The 18,593-nt window shown below is 33.5% G+C and overlaps 1 protein-coding gene across 4 annotated transcripts in view; it reads right to left on the reverse strand.

Annotated features, from left to right (window-relative positions):
- The window catches only part of AQR (aquarius intron-binding spliceosomal factor), a 98,305-nt gene that overhangs the window by 54,588 nt on the left and 25,124 nt on the right, over positions 1-18,593 (reverse strand). For all 4 annotated transcript variants that reach the window (XR_012120627.1, XR_012120629.1, XR_012120628.1 and 1 more), the window contains exons 9-15: positions 16,702-16,778; positions 13,599-13,663; positions 12,381-12,497; positions 11,328-11,441; positions 9,626-9,729; positions 5,191-5,293; positions 2,672-2,792 (exon numbers count right to left, since the gene is read on the reverse strand). Coding sequence is in view for 1 of the 4 variants with exons in the window: in XM_036998436.2 (XP_036854331.2) it covers positions 2,672-2,792; positions 5,191-5,293; positions 9,626-9,729; positions 11,328-11,441; positions 12,381-12,497; positions 13,599-13,663; positions 16,702-16,778 (701 nt within the window). In the remaining 3 variants the exon portion in view is untranslated. The remainder of the gene's footprint in view (positions 1-2,671; positions 2,793-5,190; positions 5,294-9,625; positions 9,730-11,327; positions 11,442-12,380; positions 12,498-13,598; positions 13,664-16,701; positions 16,779-18,593) is intronic.

An 18,593-nucleotide genomic window follows, 5' to 3' on the forward strand; every position in this document is an offset into this window, starting at 1 on the left:
TCTAAAAAGCATTTGAAGATAATTAAAACTAATATATAATCTCAAATAGTTGAAAAATTCTTTATCACCTAATTTCTATTTGGCAAGTCTCAAAGTAAATAATGCCACTATAAACTCAGCTCATGACAAAATTTACCATGAAAACTGAATTTGTGTAGTATATTGCATAAATATATTTCCAATGTTTGCTACTGTGCTCTCGACCTTAGCCTTTTGGCTAGACTTTAAGGGTAAAGCATTGGTACTAGGTTATTCTTGGAGTTACTTCCCTTCTTGGACTATATTAATGAACAATATTCTTTCCATTATACTCCCTTCCACACTACGTCCTTTAGATAGTAAGTGACCAAGTACTCAGCAGCAATACCAAAAAGGTTAAAAACAAACAGAACACCCAAAACACATTATACTGGCAAATATTATTTTCATTATCTCTATCTGTACTTACCAAAGCCATAATGAACCTAAAGGCAAGAAACATCAATGTGCAAAAACTTCCCATCATTTGTTAGTAAATTCTGATTTATAATCTAATTCAGTATCTTTCAGGCCAGAGGTTGAGGGAAAGCATCTCTTCTGATAGCATGTTTTTATTTAAAAAAAAAAGGACAAAAAAAGGTCACCACTTTGCAACTCTTTACTGAATTAACCAATATAGGTGATAAACAGCAATGGCTAGTATCACAAAGAAAAGAGAGACAACTGGACATTATGTGCTTTCTCATTAAACACAACCAAGAATCTTGCCAAAGAGAGAATCTCAGCCTGATCAAGCCTCTGCATCCAGCTGCCAATCTGCAGTAAAAATAGTGAGCAGAGGGACATGCTGAACTGTATTGTGAGCAGTCAACTAGAAAAATCTGGACTGTGAGAGACTATACAGATCAAACAGCTCAGGTTCTTCAACATAGAAAAGGTAGGGATATGGGGGGGGGGTACCTGTACAGTAAGAGACATATGAGAAATGTACAAGATTGTCTGAAGTGTCTAGGGATACACAGTTGGATGATAAAACTATGAAGAAATGAGAGACAGTGACTGCTATAAAAATCAAGAAAGGGATAAAGTGAAGTGGGGAAACAGTGACTAGGGAGGAGCACAGGGGATAGACGGACAGCTGACAAGGTAGTTACCAGGGTTTCACGGTATTTTCCTTAGGGATAATTTGTCTAGGTCTGTATTTATTTTGTGTGGCTTTCTATTGTTGTGTTTATTTTATTAAAAAGGTTAAAAAAAGGCAAAATAATTTATAAGTATTTTCTTTATATATCTGTTCCAATTTCACACTTATCTTCTTTCTGAGAGCTAGAAGCAGTCTGCATAATTATCCAGTAGTAGGTCTGATCTTTGCTTATTTCATAACATCAGATATCAAGCCCCACAAAGTCCTATCCATGGTCAATGAATAATAATGGCACAACATAGCCACATCTCTGTAAACAGCTATAGTACAGTTAAACCATTTGGCAACTAAGACTATTCTGAAATACTTTCATTCTATGTAAGTATAAAGACAAATTTTGAGAAATATTCCTATTCATTTCATTAATCACAGGAGTGAAAGAATAATACTTTATACTATGCAAGTACGTTTTAAACTTAGACCGGCATCGCTGAGTAGTACCAAAAGCTAGATATTAAGACTGTTTACATTTTTGAGGACACACAGACTTTTTATTGAAAAGATAAAATATTCTTAAGTGGTATTTGCCTTTGAGGGACTGATTAGCCAACGAGTTAGATGTATAACATATCATCATAAATGGTTTTAGCATGAACAAATTTAAAAAGTGAGAAAATAATGCTTTAACCACTGTTAAGAACATAAAACATTGTGAAGAAATTGTGTTCTCAAACCTAGCACAATTGGTACACTAACTTTATTGGAGTCACAGCTCCAGATATTACTCTGAAGTATCAACTTTTCTTTTAAATAAATGGATCAATACTTATACTGGTGATGTCTTTAAAATAGCCACACTTCTTATAATGATGATGCTGGTGTTCAAAGGGTTTCCTAAAATTTTTTTTGAAATATGCCTTCAAAAATGTGACAGAATGATACACTTTGGCACATGCTCAATTGTGGTAAATTGTCATACTTAGAGGATGAGCAAGAGCAATTAGAAAACAAATCTGTTGAAACAGGTAGTTGAAGGAACTAGGCAATGCCATTTTGAATCAAAACTCAGGTTTTATATTAACTAATAATGTATTTTTTTTTGGTGGTCATTAGCTGGCTTGACAAGGGAATTCAAAAGAGCTTCTGAAAAAGTCTTTGAAAAATAAAGCATTGTCAAAGCCTATTATAATGACATAATGAAAGCTATACTTCCTATATTATTACATCTCCTTAAAAGTTTTATTGCTTTATGGTTATATTTTATATATGTATTTTATGTATATATACCATTCTAGCATGTGTGTGTATATGTATATATGCTTGTGTATATGTGTTTGTCTGTGTATATATAGGCATGGTTAAATTTAATAAAAATCCGTACTGCTAACCATTCAAAGTACTGAATAGTTTCTAGCTTCTAAGGTTGAACTTGGGGGTATCAGAAAATTATCCTAATGTATACAGTAGATAGGAGCATTTTCAGTTACATATGATGAGTTCTAAACTAAATTTCACATTACACCTGAATCCTGTACTTCTTTGCCATACCTTCTCCGGAATAGTACTCAGTCGGGACAATATTTTCATCCCATATGATTTTCTCAGTTGGATACAAAGGCATCTGGTTCAGTTGCTGAATCTGAGAAATCCGACGCTCATGACGAGAAACCTAAAAGAAACAAGTTTGTGCAGAAAGTCAAAAACATCTTTTTTTAACCAAAATAATTTGTGGAAAAATTCACCATAAAGTACGGAATAAGTTTCATGTCTCTCAGTACTGTAGCACTTAACAAAAATTTTTATATTCTATTTTCTCCATAAATCAAAGATGAAAGTGGTACCACTCATGGTGGACTTCAGAATCAGACAGATCCAAACTCTACTCCCAGCACTTCTACTTATGAGCTATGTAAAAGCTGGGCAAGTTCTTCAACTTCCTTGATCTTAGTTTCCTTTCAATCAACACAGAGAAAATGCCACTCATCTCTCAGGTTTCTTATGAAAATGAAACGGAATACCATAACAGCATCAAAGTGCCTGGCACATGCCAAGACCTTAAAAACCATAGTGCTAAGTAGTCACCAATGAATAAAAAAAATGGGAGCCCTAAGTCCTAGGTTATAGTTTTCATTCTTATACTAACTAGCTAAATAATCTGGAAAAGTATATTAATAACCTGGCCTCAGTCTTCTTTGTAAAATGAGAGTTGGACTTGAGGATCTCTATACACCCTTCCATTTGTTAATGTTTTAGCAATCTCTCAAATACAGAAATAAGTTACCTTATTAACAGATGCTAAAATAATGGTATATTTGAAAAGTGTGTTACATTCTCTTCAGTAGAGATAGTAGTTTAGGAAAGAAGATAGTGTGATATCATCTAATCAAGATGCATATTCCAGCATTTTAACTGTAATTTGGATATTAGAAGATCTGAAGGCTGAGGAAATCCTTTAGAAGATAGGAAATGAAGGACAATGTAGCACTATACATTTTTAGAATTGCTTTCTTTTGGCATCAATATTTAAATTTTAAGGACAAAATTGTAGACCTTAAAAGGCATAGTTTTCCATTAGAAAAAATTCTGGAAAAAAAATCCTGATTTCTTTCAATAGTAAGGATTTATTATTAATCCACAAAACCTGACTTATAGGAAATTTTACACTGTGAGATAATAAGACAAGGAATTTTTAGAAAGCACTAGTAGTCAGAACAATAAAAAGTGATTTTTAAGAAGGCAAAGATGGTGATCCAAAGCATACATTGCACACAAATGAACTAATTAATAAAAAAGTATTTTCGACAGTTGAATTAATTTAAAACTCTTTACAAGGATTTCTCTCCACTGCATTTAAATATCTGTCATCAGGCTTAAGATACCTGCTACAAATAGTTCCTGTTACCATCCAAATAACTCACACCTCATCTTCTTCTTTACAGTAAGGTATTGTATTTTACATCCTATATTAAAAGTATTAGCTTGGGATATAAGTCAAAGAAGTGTGTGCCCATTATGGTTCCATATGTGTAAAAAAAATGTACAAACACATCTACACCATGTTATGTTTGTGAAGGTTTTTTAAAATGTCTGAAACAAAAAACTACCCAATTGTATAGCAGTAAGAAAACAAAAATTTTAAACTATTTTTTTACCCATTAGACTGGCAAAAATTGGGACTCATACCATCAAATGTTGGTAAAAGCTTAAGGAAACATACTTTAATACAATGTTGGTCACAATATATGCTGTTTTTAGGACAGTGCAGCTGCATCTTCTTATCTTTTAAGTAAGCATACACTTCAATTAAATAATTTCACTTCTACACACCTCTCCTGAATGTCCATGTATGGGCAGAAAGAGGCATGTACTAGGATTACATTATTATTTGTAATAGTAATAAGAACCTAAATATTTACAGGGGGGTAGGTACATTTTATTAAATATTTCTCTGAAGTTAAAAGTAAGGTACATCCCTTCCCTTCAATTTTGCTATGAACCTAAAACTGCACTTAAAAAAATAAGACTTTATCAAAAAAAGTATTATTTTGAGAGATAAAGCCCCTCATTTCCCAAATGATTCAGAAATTCCTTAGAATTCTTAAACCACAAGTGATAACTTACTCTATTTCTAAACGTTTCCGAGTTTTCTAGTGATAAATGTATGGCTTAATAGTCAAGAAACTATATTTAAATGATAACTTTAAAAATAAATATATAGATACAAATTATATATGTATTATCTATGTGTGTATTTATGCGTAACTGTATCAACAGCTATCTATGTATCCCCATTGTCTGAATGCCTGACACAGGGGCTGCTCATAAATATTTATATGGAATGAATTCATGCCATAAAACAGTTTTAAAAGGTAAAAGTTAATAAAAGAAATCTAAGAGATAAGAAAATAAATTTAACAATATCAACTGATGATATAATTCTAAATAGATATGTATTATCAACCTACTCTTTAGTCCAAAAAAAAATCTGTACCAACCCACATCTTTAATAATGATTTTAAAAGGTAGGGAAAAACCATATGCAGAATTCAAAGAACATTAGTATTTACCAGCAATTCCAGAAGAAATTCTTTATCTAAACTTGTCTCTTCATTTTTAGGAAGAGTTGGTAACAAGCAGAGGTATGATGCCACCTGGTGGAGTGTATTTGAACTGCAGAATAAAGATCAATATTTTACTCTCAACTCACTTTACTTCACTTTTGAAGCATGTCATTTTCAAGATTGCTTGAACGGTTTAACCTAGCATATATAATCCCATGAGATGAGCAGCAAATATAAAACATCAGCTATGAAAGTTAAAACTCTAATACAGGGTTCTCAAAGTATGTTCCTGCAAATCTCTTATGGTCCCTGAGAACCTTTCAGGAAACCTTGCAAGGACAACTTTTTATATTAATTCTAAGGCATTATTTGCTTTTTTCTCCCAGTCTTCACATGTATAGTGACACTGCAAAAACAAAAAGCACTGTAAAATTACTGGCATTTATCAAGCAGTGACACTAGCTAGTACTATATCAAGTAGTCATGGCATTTATCACTGCCACATGCAATTTTTAAAAACTGCCTGTTTCATTTAAGAATGTCCTTGATGAAGTAGAAAAAAAAATTAATGTTATTAAATTTGGACACTGAGTACCTGTTTTTTAAAAAAATTTTTGTGACAAAATGGGAGCAAACATTCTACACAAAATTTTTACTTAAAAGATGACTGAGAAACTGTGGTTATTCAGATTTGTATAAATAGCAAAAACATTTTCATACTTGAACACAATAAGCCAGTTAAATTCAAGGAAAACAACTGACAGTATCTGTTACCGAAGATAAAAATCTGAACTTCCTGAGTGAAAAACTGGATTTTTGGAAAACTTGCATTTGTCACCGTGAGTTTGACAGCTTTCCACTACTTTATAATACAGTATTATCACCTGCCAAAATTCCCTCCAACTCTCTTTACCAGTCCCTGGTAACCACTAATCCTTCTTCAATCCCTGTAATTTTATTCCAGAAGGTCAACTAAATGGAATCATACATTGTGTAGCCTTTTGACATGGGTTGCTTTCACTTGGCATAATGTTAACTGAAATTCAACCCACACTGTATCTATAGTTGGTTACCTTTTATTGCTGAGTAGTATTACATCATATGGACATATCACAGTGTGTTTACTCACTCACCAGTTGAAGGATACTTGTGTATTACTGCTTTTGACAACTGTAAATAAAGCTACTATATACATTTCTATACAGATATTTATGTGATTTCATTTCTCTGGAGTATATACATGAGAATACTAGATCGTACAGTAAGTGCATATTTAACTTTACAATAAACTGTCAGATTTTTCCAAAGTGGCACTACTATTTTGAATTCTCACCAGCAAATTATTCCAGTTGCTCCACATGCTTGTCAAGAGTCAACATATCGGGGTTTTTTTTAAACCTTTTCCTTGTAACCTTTGTAATAGACAAGTAATGGTATCTTCTTATGATTTGAATTTGCATTTCCCTAATGACTAATGATGCTAAGTATTTTTCTGTGGGCTTATTAAAGTCTCTATATCCTCTTTGGTCAAGTACTTTTTCAAATTTTTAGCCATTTTTTGTCAAGTTGTTTTCTTATTACTGAGTTCTGACACTACTAGATCCAGTCCGTTATAAGATATGTGTTTATCCAACTTTTCTCCCAGTTTGGGGCTTGTCTTTTCATTTTCTTAATAATGTCTTTCAAATAGAAGTTTTAAATTTTGACAAGTCCAAATCATTAACTTTTTTCCTTTATAGATTGTGCTCTGGTTTTGGCATCTATGGAAATCTTTGCACAAATCACCATCACAAAAAAATTTCTCTTTCATTTCCTTTAAGTTTTAGTTTTGATATTTAGTCTGTGATTCATTTTGAGTTGATTTGTATATATGTATGAGGTATAAGTGGTTTCATGCTTTGCATATGGATGTCCAAATGAAAGTAACTTTTAAGAAACTACCACCTGTCAAGTTTCGATATAGTACCAAAGAAGAATATTCCCAATTATTTGAAAAAGCCACTAAAATACATTTTCCTCTGTATAAGGCCAGATTCTATTCATTTACTTCAACCAAAACATCTTACAACAAACTGAATCCAGAAGCAAATTAAACCGAACATTAAAGAAATTTGCAAAAATGTAAAACAATGCCTCTCTTCTCATTTTGTATTTTTTTCATTTTGGAGAATCTATTTTTCATTAACAGTAAGTAATATGCTAACATATAATGGATTTTAATTGTTTTTTATTGAATTATCATTGATATACTGGTTTCAAATGTCCAAGACAGTGGTTCAATAGTTACCCCTATTATTAAATCCTCACCCCCTCTAGTGCAGTTACTATCTGTCAACATAGGAGGATGTTACAGAATCACTGACTATATTCCCCATGCTGTACTATGGTCCCCCATGACCAACTTATATTGTAACTGAGAATTATTGTGCCCCTTTATCCCCCTCATTCTCCCCACCCACCCATCACCTCAACCCCTCCCGCATGGTAACCACTAGTCACTTCTCAGTGTCTATGAGTCTGCTGCTATTTCGTTCCTTCTGTTTTGCTTTGATTTTATATTTCACAAATAAGTGAAATCATATGGTATTTGTTTTCTCCCCCTGGCATATTTCACTGAGGATAATACTCTCTAGACTCATCCATGTTGTTAGAAATGGCAAGATTTCTTTTCTTTTTATGGTTGAATAATACTCCATTGTGTATATGTACCACATCTTTTTTATCCTTTAATTCATTTCTTATATGAATTATTTAAAATTTTTCTATTTTTAATTTCTAATATAGTAAATACAATGCCTGTAATCTACATTTTAAAAAGTTATTTGAGATCCTCAATAATTTTTAAGAGTGTAAATAAGTTCTATGGGCAAAATAAACTCCCCCAAATTTACGTATGGATTATACAGCTAAATTAAATGTAAAAAAAATTCTGCAAAAGTGCTTTAAACATATGAGATAATATTTTTGTAATCTTATGGTGAAGAAGGCTTTCTATATAAAGCATTTTTCATTGCTATTGAAGATTGGCAGATGTAATAATTAAAAATTTTAAATATCTATAATAACAAAATATATCAGAAACAAAATTTAAAAGAAACTGACAGAAAATAACTGCAACACGAATTAGACAAAATATTAGTACCCAAATATGTAAGAGTTGCTTAAAAAAGAAATCAACAAAACAGTAAGCAATGGACTGTAAAATACCAAAGGATAATAATACAAAAGTATAGAAGAAATGCAAATGGCCAAAACACTAGAAAAATGCTCAATTTCTCCAATAAAATTAAAGAATACAAAGTAAAACAGTGAGAGTTTTTTTTTGTCCTTAGAGTGGAAATAATTTATCCAGTGTTAGTAGGGAGAGAAAATCCACATACACTGTTGCTGTAAGTGTTTAACTGGCATATTTTGTAAAGGAAATTTAGCAATGTATTAACAACTTTTAAGCATATAACCCCTAAGAATCAGCCACTCTGCTTCTGAGAATCAGTACCAAAACTTTGCATGTAGAAGTAAAAAGGATGTTCACTGCAGAATTGTTTGTCATAGACAAAAATGTTAACATTAGAGATCTGTCACTAGGACAGTGACTGAAAAAATAGTAAATGTATTCAGTGGAACTCTATGCAGTTATTGAAAAGAATAAAGTAGCTCCACATGCTATTATTACAGTTATTATTAAATAATCATACAGAAATGAAGAACCAACTTCTGTCTGTTTCATTTTAAATAGCCAATGAACTAAATTTAATTTCTCCCACAACTTACCAATGATGGTAGGTTACAGAAGTACAGTGGTTAAAAGTTGGGACTCAGAGGTCAGACTACCGAGGTTTAAATCCTATTTCTGTCACTGACTTGCTATGTCACCTAGGCAAATGATTTCACTGTTTTGTGGTCCAGTGACCTCATATCTAAAATGGCACCTACTCCCCATATAAATGTTTTGAAGATTAAATTATTTACACACTTAGTAGAATGCCCACCACATAATAAATAAACACATTATTACTAGTTTCAAAATAGTTTATCAGCAGATAGCTATGTGCCAAAGGATATTACTAACTTCATAAATTTTAAACATGTAAAAACTTTTCTGAGTCATGCCTCTAATACCATATATGAACATTTACTGGTTTCTGTTATATGTTGTTTATGACTGATGGGATACCACCAGCTTTATGTTCTGCTCTAAGCAAAATTTAAGATCTAGGGAAAAATGTGTAAGTTATGAAAAATATAAATTTTACCAAAACAAAGAAAGAAAAAGAAGATAGATAATTGAACCTAAGTGACTCAAAGATACCAAATGCTAGAGAGGCACTGGATCTAGTTGCCAGTGAGGAGTGGCACAGTAAGTGGTATTACCTAAGTAGTGCAAAAATGATTAAAAGCAGAAAGAAAGTTAAAGTCCAGTTTTCTTTTCATGTTGCCTTACCTAAGAGGCCCAAAAAACTTGACCAAGGATTCTCGAGTATCTACTTCTGCCACATTTGAGAGAGCAAAATCATAGAGTTCAGGGAAATGGGCAAAAGCAGCTCTCTAGAAAAGAACAGAAAAAAAAATCATTAATTCATACCTATGTGTTAATGCAATCAACTACAATTCATACACTATATAATGAAAATACTGTTTTTAAAGAAATGTTAATGTACTTCTATTTCCTATATGCTTCTCATATGTGACCTCTGCCTTACTCAGCCAGAAGCAATCAATACAATGGGAAAAAACCATAACTGTTGTAGCAGGGATGCAACAACAAAGCCAGTGTTCACTTTCTCATTTCCAACACTGTATTTTGAATATACATGAAAACAGCCATTAAGTCCAGCTACACTGGCAGGAAGGGAGATAAACAAAACACTTTATTATCAAGAACTGGCCTCACGAAAGCAAAAAGTAATCCCAAGGGAAATGCCCACTGAAGAGGCAGCTTGAGGACGATGCTGCTCTGAACTCTGGAAAGAGGACCCCACGAGGTACTACCATCTACCAACATGAGGGAAGCTGCACGAAAATGGGAACAACATTACAGTGACTTTGTGAAAGTGTGTGTGGTCACACCCCTCGTCTTCCTTAATGCTCAGGTGTGGCACAGATAAGATCCACAAGTTTTTATGTGCCCCATAGAGGATGACACAGAAAGCTGCCAAGGTTACAGGGGAGCCTGCCCTGGGATTACTACAGGCAAAATGACCCTACATCCCAAGCCTCTGAGAGTGAGTTATCTAAGCTAGGCGGTGAATAAGAGTCAGCTCTCAGGAGAACTCCAGCACCATGAAAGGCAAGGTTGTGGCTCATCAACAGGGAGAAAGCCATGCTCCTTGGAAGCAATCAGCAGACCCTGACTGTGCCAAGAAAACAGACCACGAGCCACACCACTGTGGCTACTTCACGGGCAGAGGCAGCACAAAACCACTAATGGTCTAAGAGAAGCAGGAAAAGATGTCTGAGCTAGGCCACTGTGCAGATCACTCCTTTTTCCAAACTAAGACCATATCTAAAGAGTTTCCATACACCCAGAAACCCATTCTGGGGAAAAACAGGGAGAGGAGAGACTCCTTGAGAAACAACAGAATTGACTGTAAAAGGAAGTACGAACTTAAGTTAGACTGAATATTTACCCAGAAAGAGTCTTTAAAACACAAAGAAGTGAATTGCTTTAAATATACAAAAGTTATTTCTGTCACCAGAGGAAATGCAGCTGAAGAGCAAGGCGAGATCAGTAACAGACAACAATCAAAAGTGCTTTTTTGGCATATCAGAACTGTGCTGGTAAATTTTAGCTGTATTGGTAAAAATAAACATTATGTGTTCTTCTATAAAGTGTAAAAAATGCTTACACATACTTGGACATATGTTGAAATATAATTTCATAAACTAAAACTGGAATTTAAATGCACCAAATTAGTCCAGTTAATATTTCTGAGTGTTAAATATCAGTACACTGATTTCCAAGATTGAGGACTATGAAAGAAAACCATTTTTTCATGAATTCATCGGAATTAGTAATATTTTTTAAGTTTAAGATGAAAACACTATTAAATTAGTACCTTTTTCTATCTTAGTACACAAAACCTACATTATTTATAGCTTAACTTATAGAAGCAGAAGCAAAGACTATAATGCACTTCAATTACCTGTAGAGAAGTAATTCTATCATAGTGAATTGTAGTCATCTCATTCTCTGTCAGAGCATTTCCAGTCTGGTCATTAATCTCAAAACCAGTATAGAACTTGAGCATGTCCAAAAGCTTAAAGGAGACATTTAAATTAATAAACTGTATAAACATAAGAGCAAGAAACCATGAACACTATTTACAATAAATAATAAACGAGTCCAGGTACCTTTGCAGAGGTGCCAAAACACTTTTGCAACAAATACTTCAGAACATATCCAAATGTGTTCATTTATGTGAGAATAAAGTCTATGCCTTGTGAATCAAGTGTTAAGTCTATTTCAAATACTATCATATACACGGTCTACTTCTACAAAGAGGAACTTAAAGTGCAATCCCAGTACTGAAGAGACATTAAGGATCTAACCAAAGGCATCCAAACATTTCAGTGAAAAAAACAAACAAAACTAAAGGAAAAAAAGAACCTGTCTACATCACTGCAGATTTATACAACTAGACCACCAGACAGAACTCCTGAGGTCTTTTACTTATGCCACTTATAAAAAAAATTTCTGAATGAGGGTTCTGGAATGCCTAACTGGAGATAATCTCTTAAGGAAAAACAGCAAGGTGGGGAAAGCTAAGTTGTTTGTTCCTCTCATCAGTTCCCATGGCCATAAATCCTTCCTTTGGCTTAGTTCCTACTGCTAATGAGGGCCTTGAAATTTGTGCTCATCATCTTTTATATTTCATAGTGGTTACTGACATAAAAGCAAAATACATGAGCATGTGGGACTACATTGCCAAACTCGTAATTTAGTCCAACAATAAAATTGCATGATTAACAAAAGGTTATAATATGTAATTACTAGAGGCTACCTATACAATAATGCATTCATTTTGTATATTAAGACTTGAATTTACCTTAAAATGACTAATTAGGAATTTATATTATTCAATATTTAGCCAAACTTAAAACTTACTTTATGTCATTCCCTGGTACTCTCAGTTGCATGTCAAAGATAAATTTAGGAATGAAAACACTTTAGTATGTTCAGCTACATCAATGTTCACCTGCGAGAAAAGATGGCCATCCTCTTCTCTATGGACAAGATTGGAAAGGTAACAGTGAACCAAAAGGTGGGAGTCATCCAGGATAGTATTAAACCAGCGTCTTGTAGGGAGCAAAGCCTGGAAAAAATAAACACCACTGGAGTTCTCTGCATGTTCTCTGCAGCTAGAGGTGAAGTCTACTGATATTTAACCTGGAAGTGCTAATCACATACAAAGTATCCTCCAGCCTCCCGAAAAAGACACTGCACAAAGCAGGGGGTCTGGCCCAGGTTGTAAATAAACTCAGTGGTAATGTTTCTAAATAAAACCCAGCACTGGAAGAAATCTCAGATATTGTAGACCAGTAGTTTTCAAACAAAATCCTTTATGAAATCCCAAAATGTATTGTGTGTAGGTTTAAAAATGGAGCTCCTTTGAGAGAAAAGGGAGGTGGGACCCTTAAGTGGAGACTCCCTTCTCTGTTTCCTCCTCCCACGTCCCCCTATGACAGTAACTTTGACAATCACAGCCTGAAAACCACTAATCTAATCTAATGCCCTCATTTTATAGACGAATTTACTGAGATCATCAGAAGTTATAAATTAGTTACAGGCAGAGCTAGAATCTGACTGAAGATCTCATGAATGACTGCTGGTCTAATACGCTTATACCCTTATCAAGAAACCACCCTATAGCTCCAGATAAAGAATAAACAGAGAGGACTTTCTTTCAATTTTCTGCATTAACGAGGGAAGAAAAAAGGATTCAATCTGAACTACACCACCTCTATATCTGAACTTTCCATCAAAATCTTGCACCTAATATTATGAAATCTTTTTAAGAATCTTAATTTTTGAAGTTGGCAATAGCAGTTATATCTTCATCAACATTAGACACATTTAGAAAAGTGAGATTATTAAGGGAGTGCCATGAACCCATGACTTCAGCCACTATTAATAACTCCAAAAAGGGGCATTAAAATTTGATAGAAAATAAATTGCCATGGATGGATTCATATTTAATGACTATACTAAAAAATTCTTTTTGTATAACAGCAGCCATCTGACAGTCATCTGGAAACTTCTAGATTCAATTGCTTTCAACTTTCTTCTCTATGTTACACCCTGCAACAAGTACAAACTAAGGCCAGTTTGAGGTAATATACATCTCATATATAGCCATATGCTTTATTTTAGCCCCTTAATGATTATATAACAGAAAACTTACTGTACATCTTACCTCTAGATCAATCATAAGTTCAATGAATCTTTCACAGTAATGAACTTTGTCCATAGTGACAGGTTCTAGACATAACAGAGAAAATGTTAATATTTTCTTACTTAGGCCATTCATTCTATATACTGTATCTTAAAATAGGCAGTTATCCAGTTATTTAAACAAAGTCTTATTCATCAGGATTGGACTATGACACAGAGTAAGGACCTCACCTATATTTCAAAAAAGGCAGGTCTTATCCTTATATTTAGCTCTAAAATATAAGAAAATTAAAAACCTAGCTTGGATCAGAAACATATTTTAAACATCAGAGTGGCAAAAGTATTTTTAAAGTGTTAATTTTTAAAAGTCTATACTGAAAGATTAAATTTTGAAAAGAACTTGGATATATAAAACTAGAAAGGCAGTTTCATATCAGTTCTTGGCCGCCTTTTTTTATTGTCTTCACCAACTAAACTAGAAGTTCTCTCATATGCATAGATACATACATGTGTACATGTATGCATACAAAGATACATATGTTTCTTTAGAATACATAGAAAATGAGTGGGAAAAGATTCACACCAAACCAAATAAAAGGTCAATTTATATGACCTTTTTCCACTGTATGTATATGTATAGATTACTCTTAATATTAAAATGCCAATGACACATACAGCAGTAAAATATTTTTAAATCACTATCTTATTTTATGCTATTCATGAGCATAAGTGTACTGGTTTTAAAAACATTTATATTTGTTTTTAAACAATTACAATCTTGTGACATGAAATACTTTAGAGTATAAATTTTTATTTTCTAATGCCAGGAAATGGTCAACTATTCTACGAGCTAAAATCACCCTGCCAGATCATTTCAATTAGAAAGGAGATAATTTCAAGGTCCTTACCACTGAAGGACTCTCAGCCATGACTAACTCAGTGCTAGACCTAGAGAAAGTGCCCTACAGATGCCTTATTTAATTGATGTGTAGTATACAGAGAAATGGAAGCCTTTATGCAAAGAAATATGAATACTTTTGTGATTAATATATAGAAGTGTTAGCTGGCACATCACTATAATCCAGACCCTTAAATAATATAACCGTAGAATCTCAGAGCTGGAAGAGACCCTAGAAGGAACATCTATTCTGGTTCTTCATTTTCCAGGTGAGAAACGGAGGACCAGAGAAAGCGACTTGATAAAAGTGTAGAACAAAGTAATGGCTGATAAGAGCTGGAATCCAGGTTTTCTGGGACATAGTCAAGGTCATACAGCTGTCAAAACTGAAGAGTTCAAGGCAGAAACGTTTAAATAATCTATTCAAACCAGTTCTCTGGTGCTTTTTGTTACTGTCAAAGGAAAATATTTTTGTCCAAAATTTGAAAAGTGAGGAAACTCTGTATTCTGTATTTTTATTTATAGCTTGAGAAAATTACTGGCAATGGCCCATTTAAAATTAGAACACTGAGCATGGTGCTCAACTTTGGAGCTTTGGTAGATAAAGCTGCATGTTTTTACATTAGTTGGCCCTACCCTACTGGGCATACTGTTTAGAGCTAAAACCTTGTTATTCCAATATCAGACACGAAAATATCCTTATCATTTGCTGCTTATGTCTACTGTGTTTTTCTCCTTTCTTCTGACAGTAGTCCTAACATATCAGATCATTCTATACAGATTTCCTTTATAACAGCTGATATGGCCATGTTGTTTTTAATGACCCTGTAAAATGTAACTATAACCCTCCTCACTCTTTTAAGAATTAGTTTTCCATTTCCTAACTATATAATCCATTCACCTTTATACCCTCTCTGAACTGGGACACTATTTTCATCTTCCTGTTCATTCCTTTACCAGTGAGTTAACAAAGTATCATTAAAGCTCAATATCATCTAAGAAATTTTGTTTTATGACAATATATAAACAGCAGCAATAGTTAGTGGTTTACAGGTTGTTAAAATTACCACAGGCCTTATGTTGTTACTTGATTTTCAAACCTTTCTAGATTATCCTAGATAAACATTCTATAGTCAGAAACATCAATTTTAATGACCCTAATTATTGTAGACTTTAGTAGTCCTAAACTATCATTATTACTATTTGTGCCAAGAAAACCAAATGTAAGTCCTCTCTTTTAAATAAAGATTTAAATACACTAATATTAAGTGACTTAGATTATAAGCATATGATAATTTTTTCTTTATACTGATACTGGTAGTAATATTGTACCTCAAATCATTTACAGCTTATTTATAGCATTAACATCTATTCCTTGCTGAGTTATAGGTATGATTTTCAGTTTTAAAATATTTCTTGGAAGGTCAGCAACTGTAAGTAATTCTGCTGTACTTTAAACAAAGCTACAATCTCTGATACAAAAATATAAATATGGCACACCTAAAAAAGCTGCTCTTAGATCATATTCCACTTAGGAAATAAAATATTATTAATCAATGATATATCTTACATAGATTATATACTTCTTTATTACATAAATAATATTTTATTTGTATTCAATAAGTGCTTATAAAGATTGTGCAAACACAGTATAATGTAATTAACTGCTCTAGGTAGACAAGCATATAACACACACACACATCAACATATATAGCATAATCATGGTATACTTTAAAATATATACTATACATACTATATATTTTTATTTCTTTCATCCATAAATGGGGATCACAATGGAGGCAAATCCTTCCAATTTTGTCTTGTAACTCCTATCTCAAAAAATAATTCTCTTTCCCCGCAAACAGTATTTGATATAACTTGAAAACACTGTTCAGCAACATATTTTATATGCCACGTGGACAGGGTCTGTGACTATCTTGTTCACTACTGTATGTCAGCAGCTTGTTTAGGACCTGGGTCTCATAAGCAAGCTCAAAAAATATTTGCTAAATAAACATCTCAATAACCACAATGGTACCTTTAAAATAGATGAATTTTTATAGCAGTCAAAATACTTGGACTGGTTTTATATTTGAAAATGGAGGACATAACTTTGTCATAACAATTTAGATCATTCTAAGAGAAGTTTTTAGACTAGAAATTAGTAAATACTATAGTGGCATCCAAATGATTACTTTGCAAATGAGATGTAAGAGAAGATAGTTACCAGAAGGTGGGACTGATTTCAGCACAGAGATAAATTTCTGGATGAGTTGTGAAAGAAATCTTCTTTCTTGATAGGCTCTAAAATGAGAGAGATAATGCTGACCAAGTTATTGAAAAATAATTATTTCAGAATTAAAATTTAAATGTTGACCAAGCTTTTCTTATACTGTTTAAATGTTCCATTTATCTCTAAAATTATGACCATAATTTGAATACATAACTTCTTTTACTTTATATGTAAATACAGCAGTACATGAAGAAAAGAAGGGGTCTTATTACTGGCCTAATAAGCCAGCTCGGAAAGCACCTTTCTCTTTTACTATAAAAGTTTTCACTGGTCATTTAAAGGTAGAAACTAAAAAGGAGTTTTCAAAATTTCATTTGTAGCCTGTCCTTAGTATTAAAAATCTAATGTTTTAGTATGTAGTTAAAATGAGATGAGTAATTTTGTAGTTTAGCATGTTTGAAGTATTACAATGTCTAAAAATTAAGTCGGTTCAAAAACAATTTTCTACTCATTACTGATTTAAGATGCACTATATGCCAATTAATGAGCAAATAATCATCAGGTATTGGATAGCTGCAAATGATTATGCAAGTCCTGCTGGAAATACAAAGGAGGGGAATGATTAAAACATTTGAAATGACAAGTCACATAACATAATTTGCATTTAATTAATAAAACTGGCTAACAGTAATTGAGCACTTACTGTGCCAGGATCTGAGCTGTGTTAAGAACATCATATGAAAATCTTAGTGCTGACAACAGTCCTATGAAGTAAGTACCATTGTCCCACCGGCATTCGAAGGCTCAATTGGTGAGGTGTGCCCCAAGTTACATAGCAAGGGAGTGTGGAACCTACTTGGATCTGATGGTATAACTTATTTTCTAAACAACTATACATATTCTAAGCATCACACAAATAGCTGGTGTTTCAATAAAGACACAAGGCATGTTTTAGGAACTCAAGAAGAAGAAGAAAGCACTGGGGCCTAAAGTAGTTTGTCTGGAAGGAAGAGTGTTTAGAGGGTTAACCTGCAATTCACTGGAGTGGAAGCAAAGGGTACTGAGGAAAGGAATGTTTAAGAAACAATGAATAGACTAGTCCAGTGAACTGGGGGAGTCACAAGAAACAGAGGTTTTTGAATGCCATTGTAAGGAGTTTAGAGTTCATCCTATGGGAACTAGGAAACCACTGAAAGCTTGGAGAAGGAGCATGGCAAAAGAAAAACAACATTTTCTATGAAGATAGCTAGTTAGGCTTGTTGTTGTGGGAAAGCTGGAAGAAATGCCAAATAGGAATTTATTGTAGTGGTCTGGTCAAGAGGTTGTGAAGGCCTGAATTAAGATGTCAGCAGTGTGAATAGGCAAGAAAGGAGAGGAAGGACAAAAGATGAATCCAATAGGACTGGCTGCCTGGATAGAAAGAACTAGTCCAAGGACTGGAGTGTCCCACACCCGGCTGGCTGGAAGAATTATGAGACACTGGGCAGAAAGGTGGGCTTGGGAGGAAAAAACAATGAGTACTATTTAGTTAAGCCAAACTAGAGTTCACAACAATGAATCCAAACAGAAATATTCAGCAAAGAGTTATACAAAGACAGGAAAGTAGAGAAGGCAGGGCCAGAAAGGTTTATGATTAAATTATATTAAGGTAATGGGAAGAGAGTTCAAAAAAAAATAATCAAATGATGTAAAGATGTTACATTAGTCCAATCAAGAGGCTGTTGGTTGGAAAGATACCATGGAAGACATGAGACTGGAATTGGAAAGTAAAGACGGGATCTTTGTAGTCTACAGACCCTATGAGCAGTGCACCATCCCCTCAGTCACAAACTCATTTCTCTGCCGTGCTTTTTTCAGGTCTTCCCATTTTCAACAGCCACCAGCAT

Source organism: Manis javanica, chromosome 8 (assembly GCF_040802235.1).
Source record: "Manis javanica isolate MJ-LG chromosome 8, MJ_LKY, whole genome shotgun sequence".
Taxonomy (NCBI): Eukaryota; Metazoa; Chordata; class Mammalia; order Pholidota; family Manidae; genus Manis; species Manis javanica.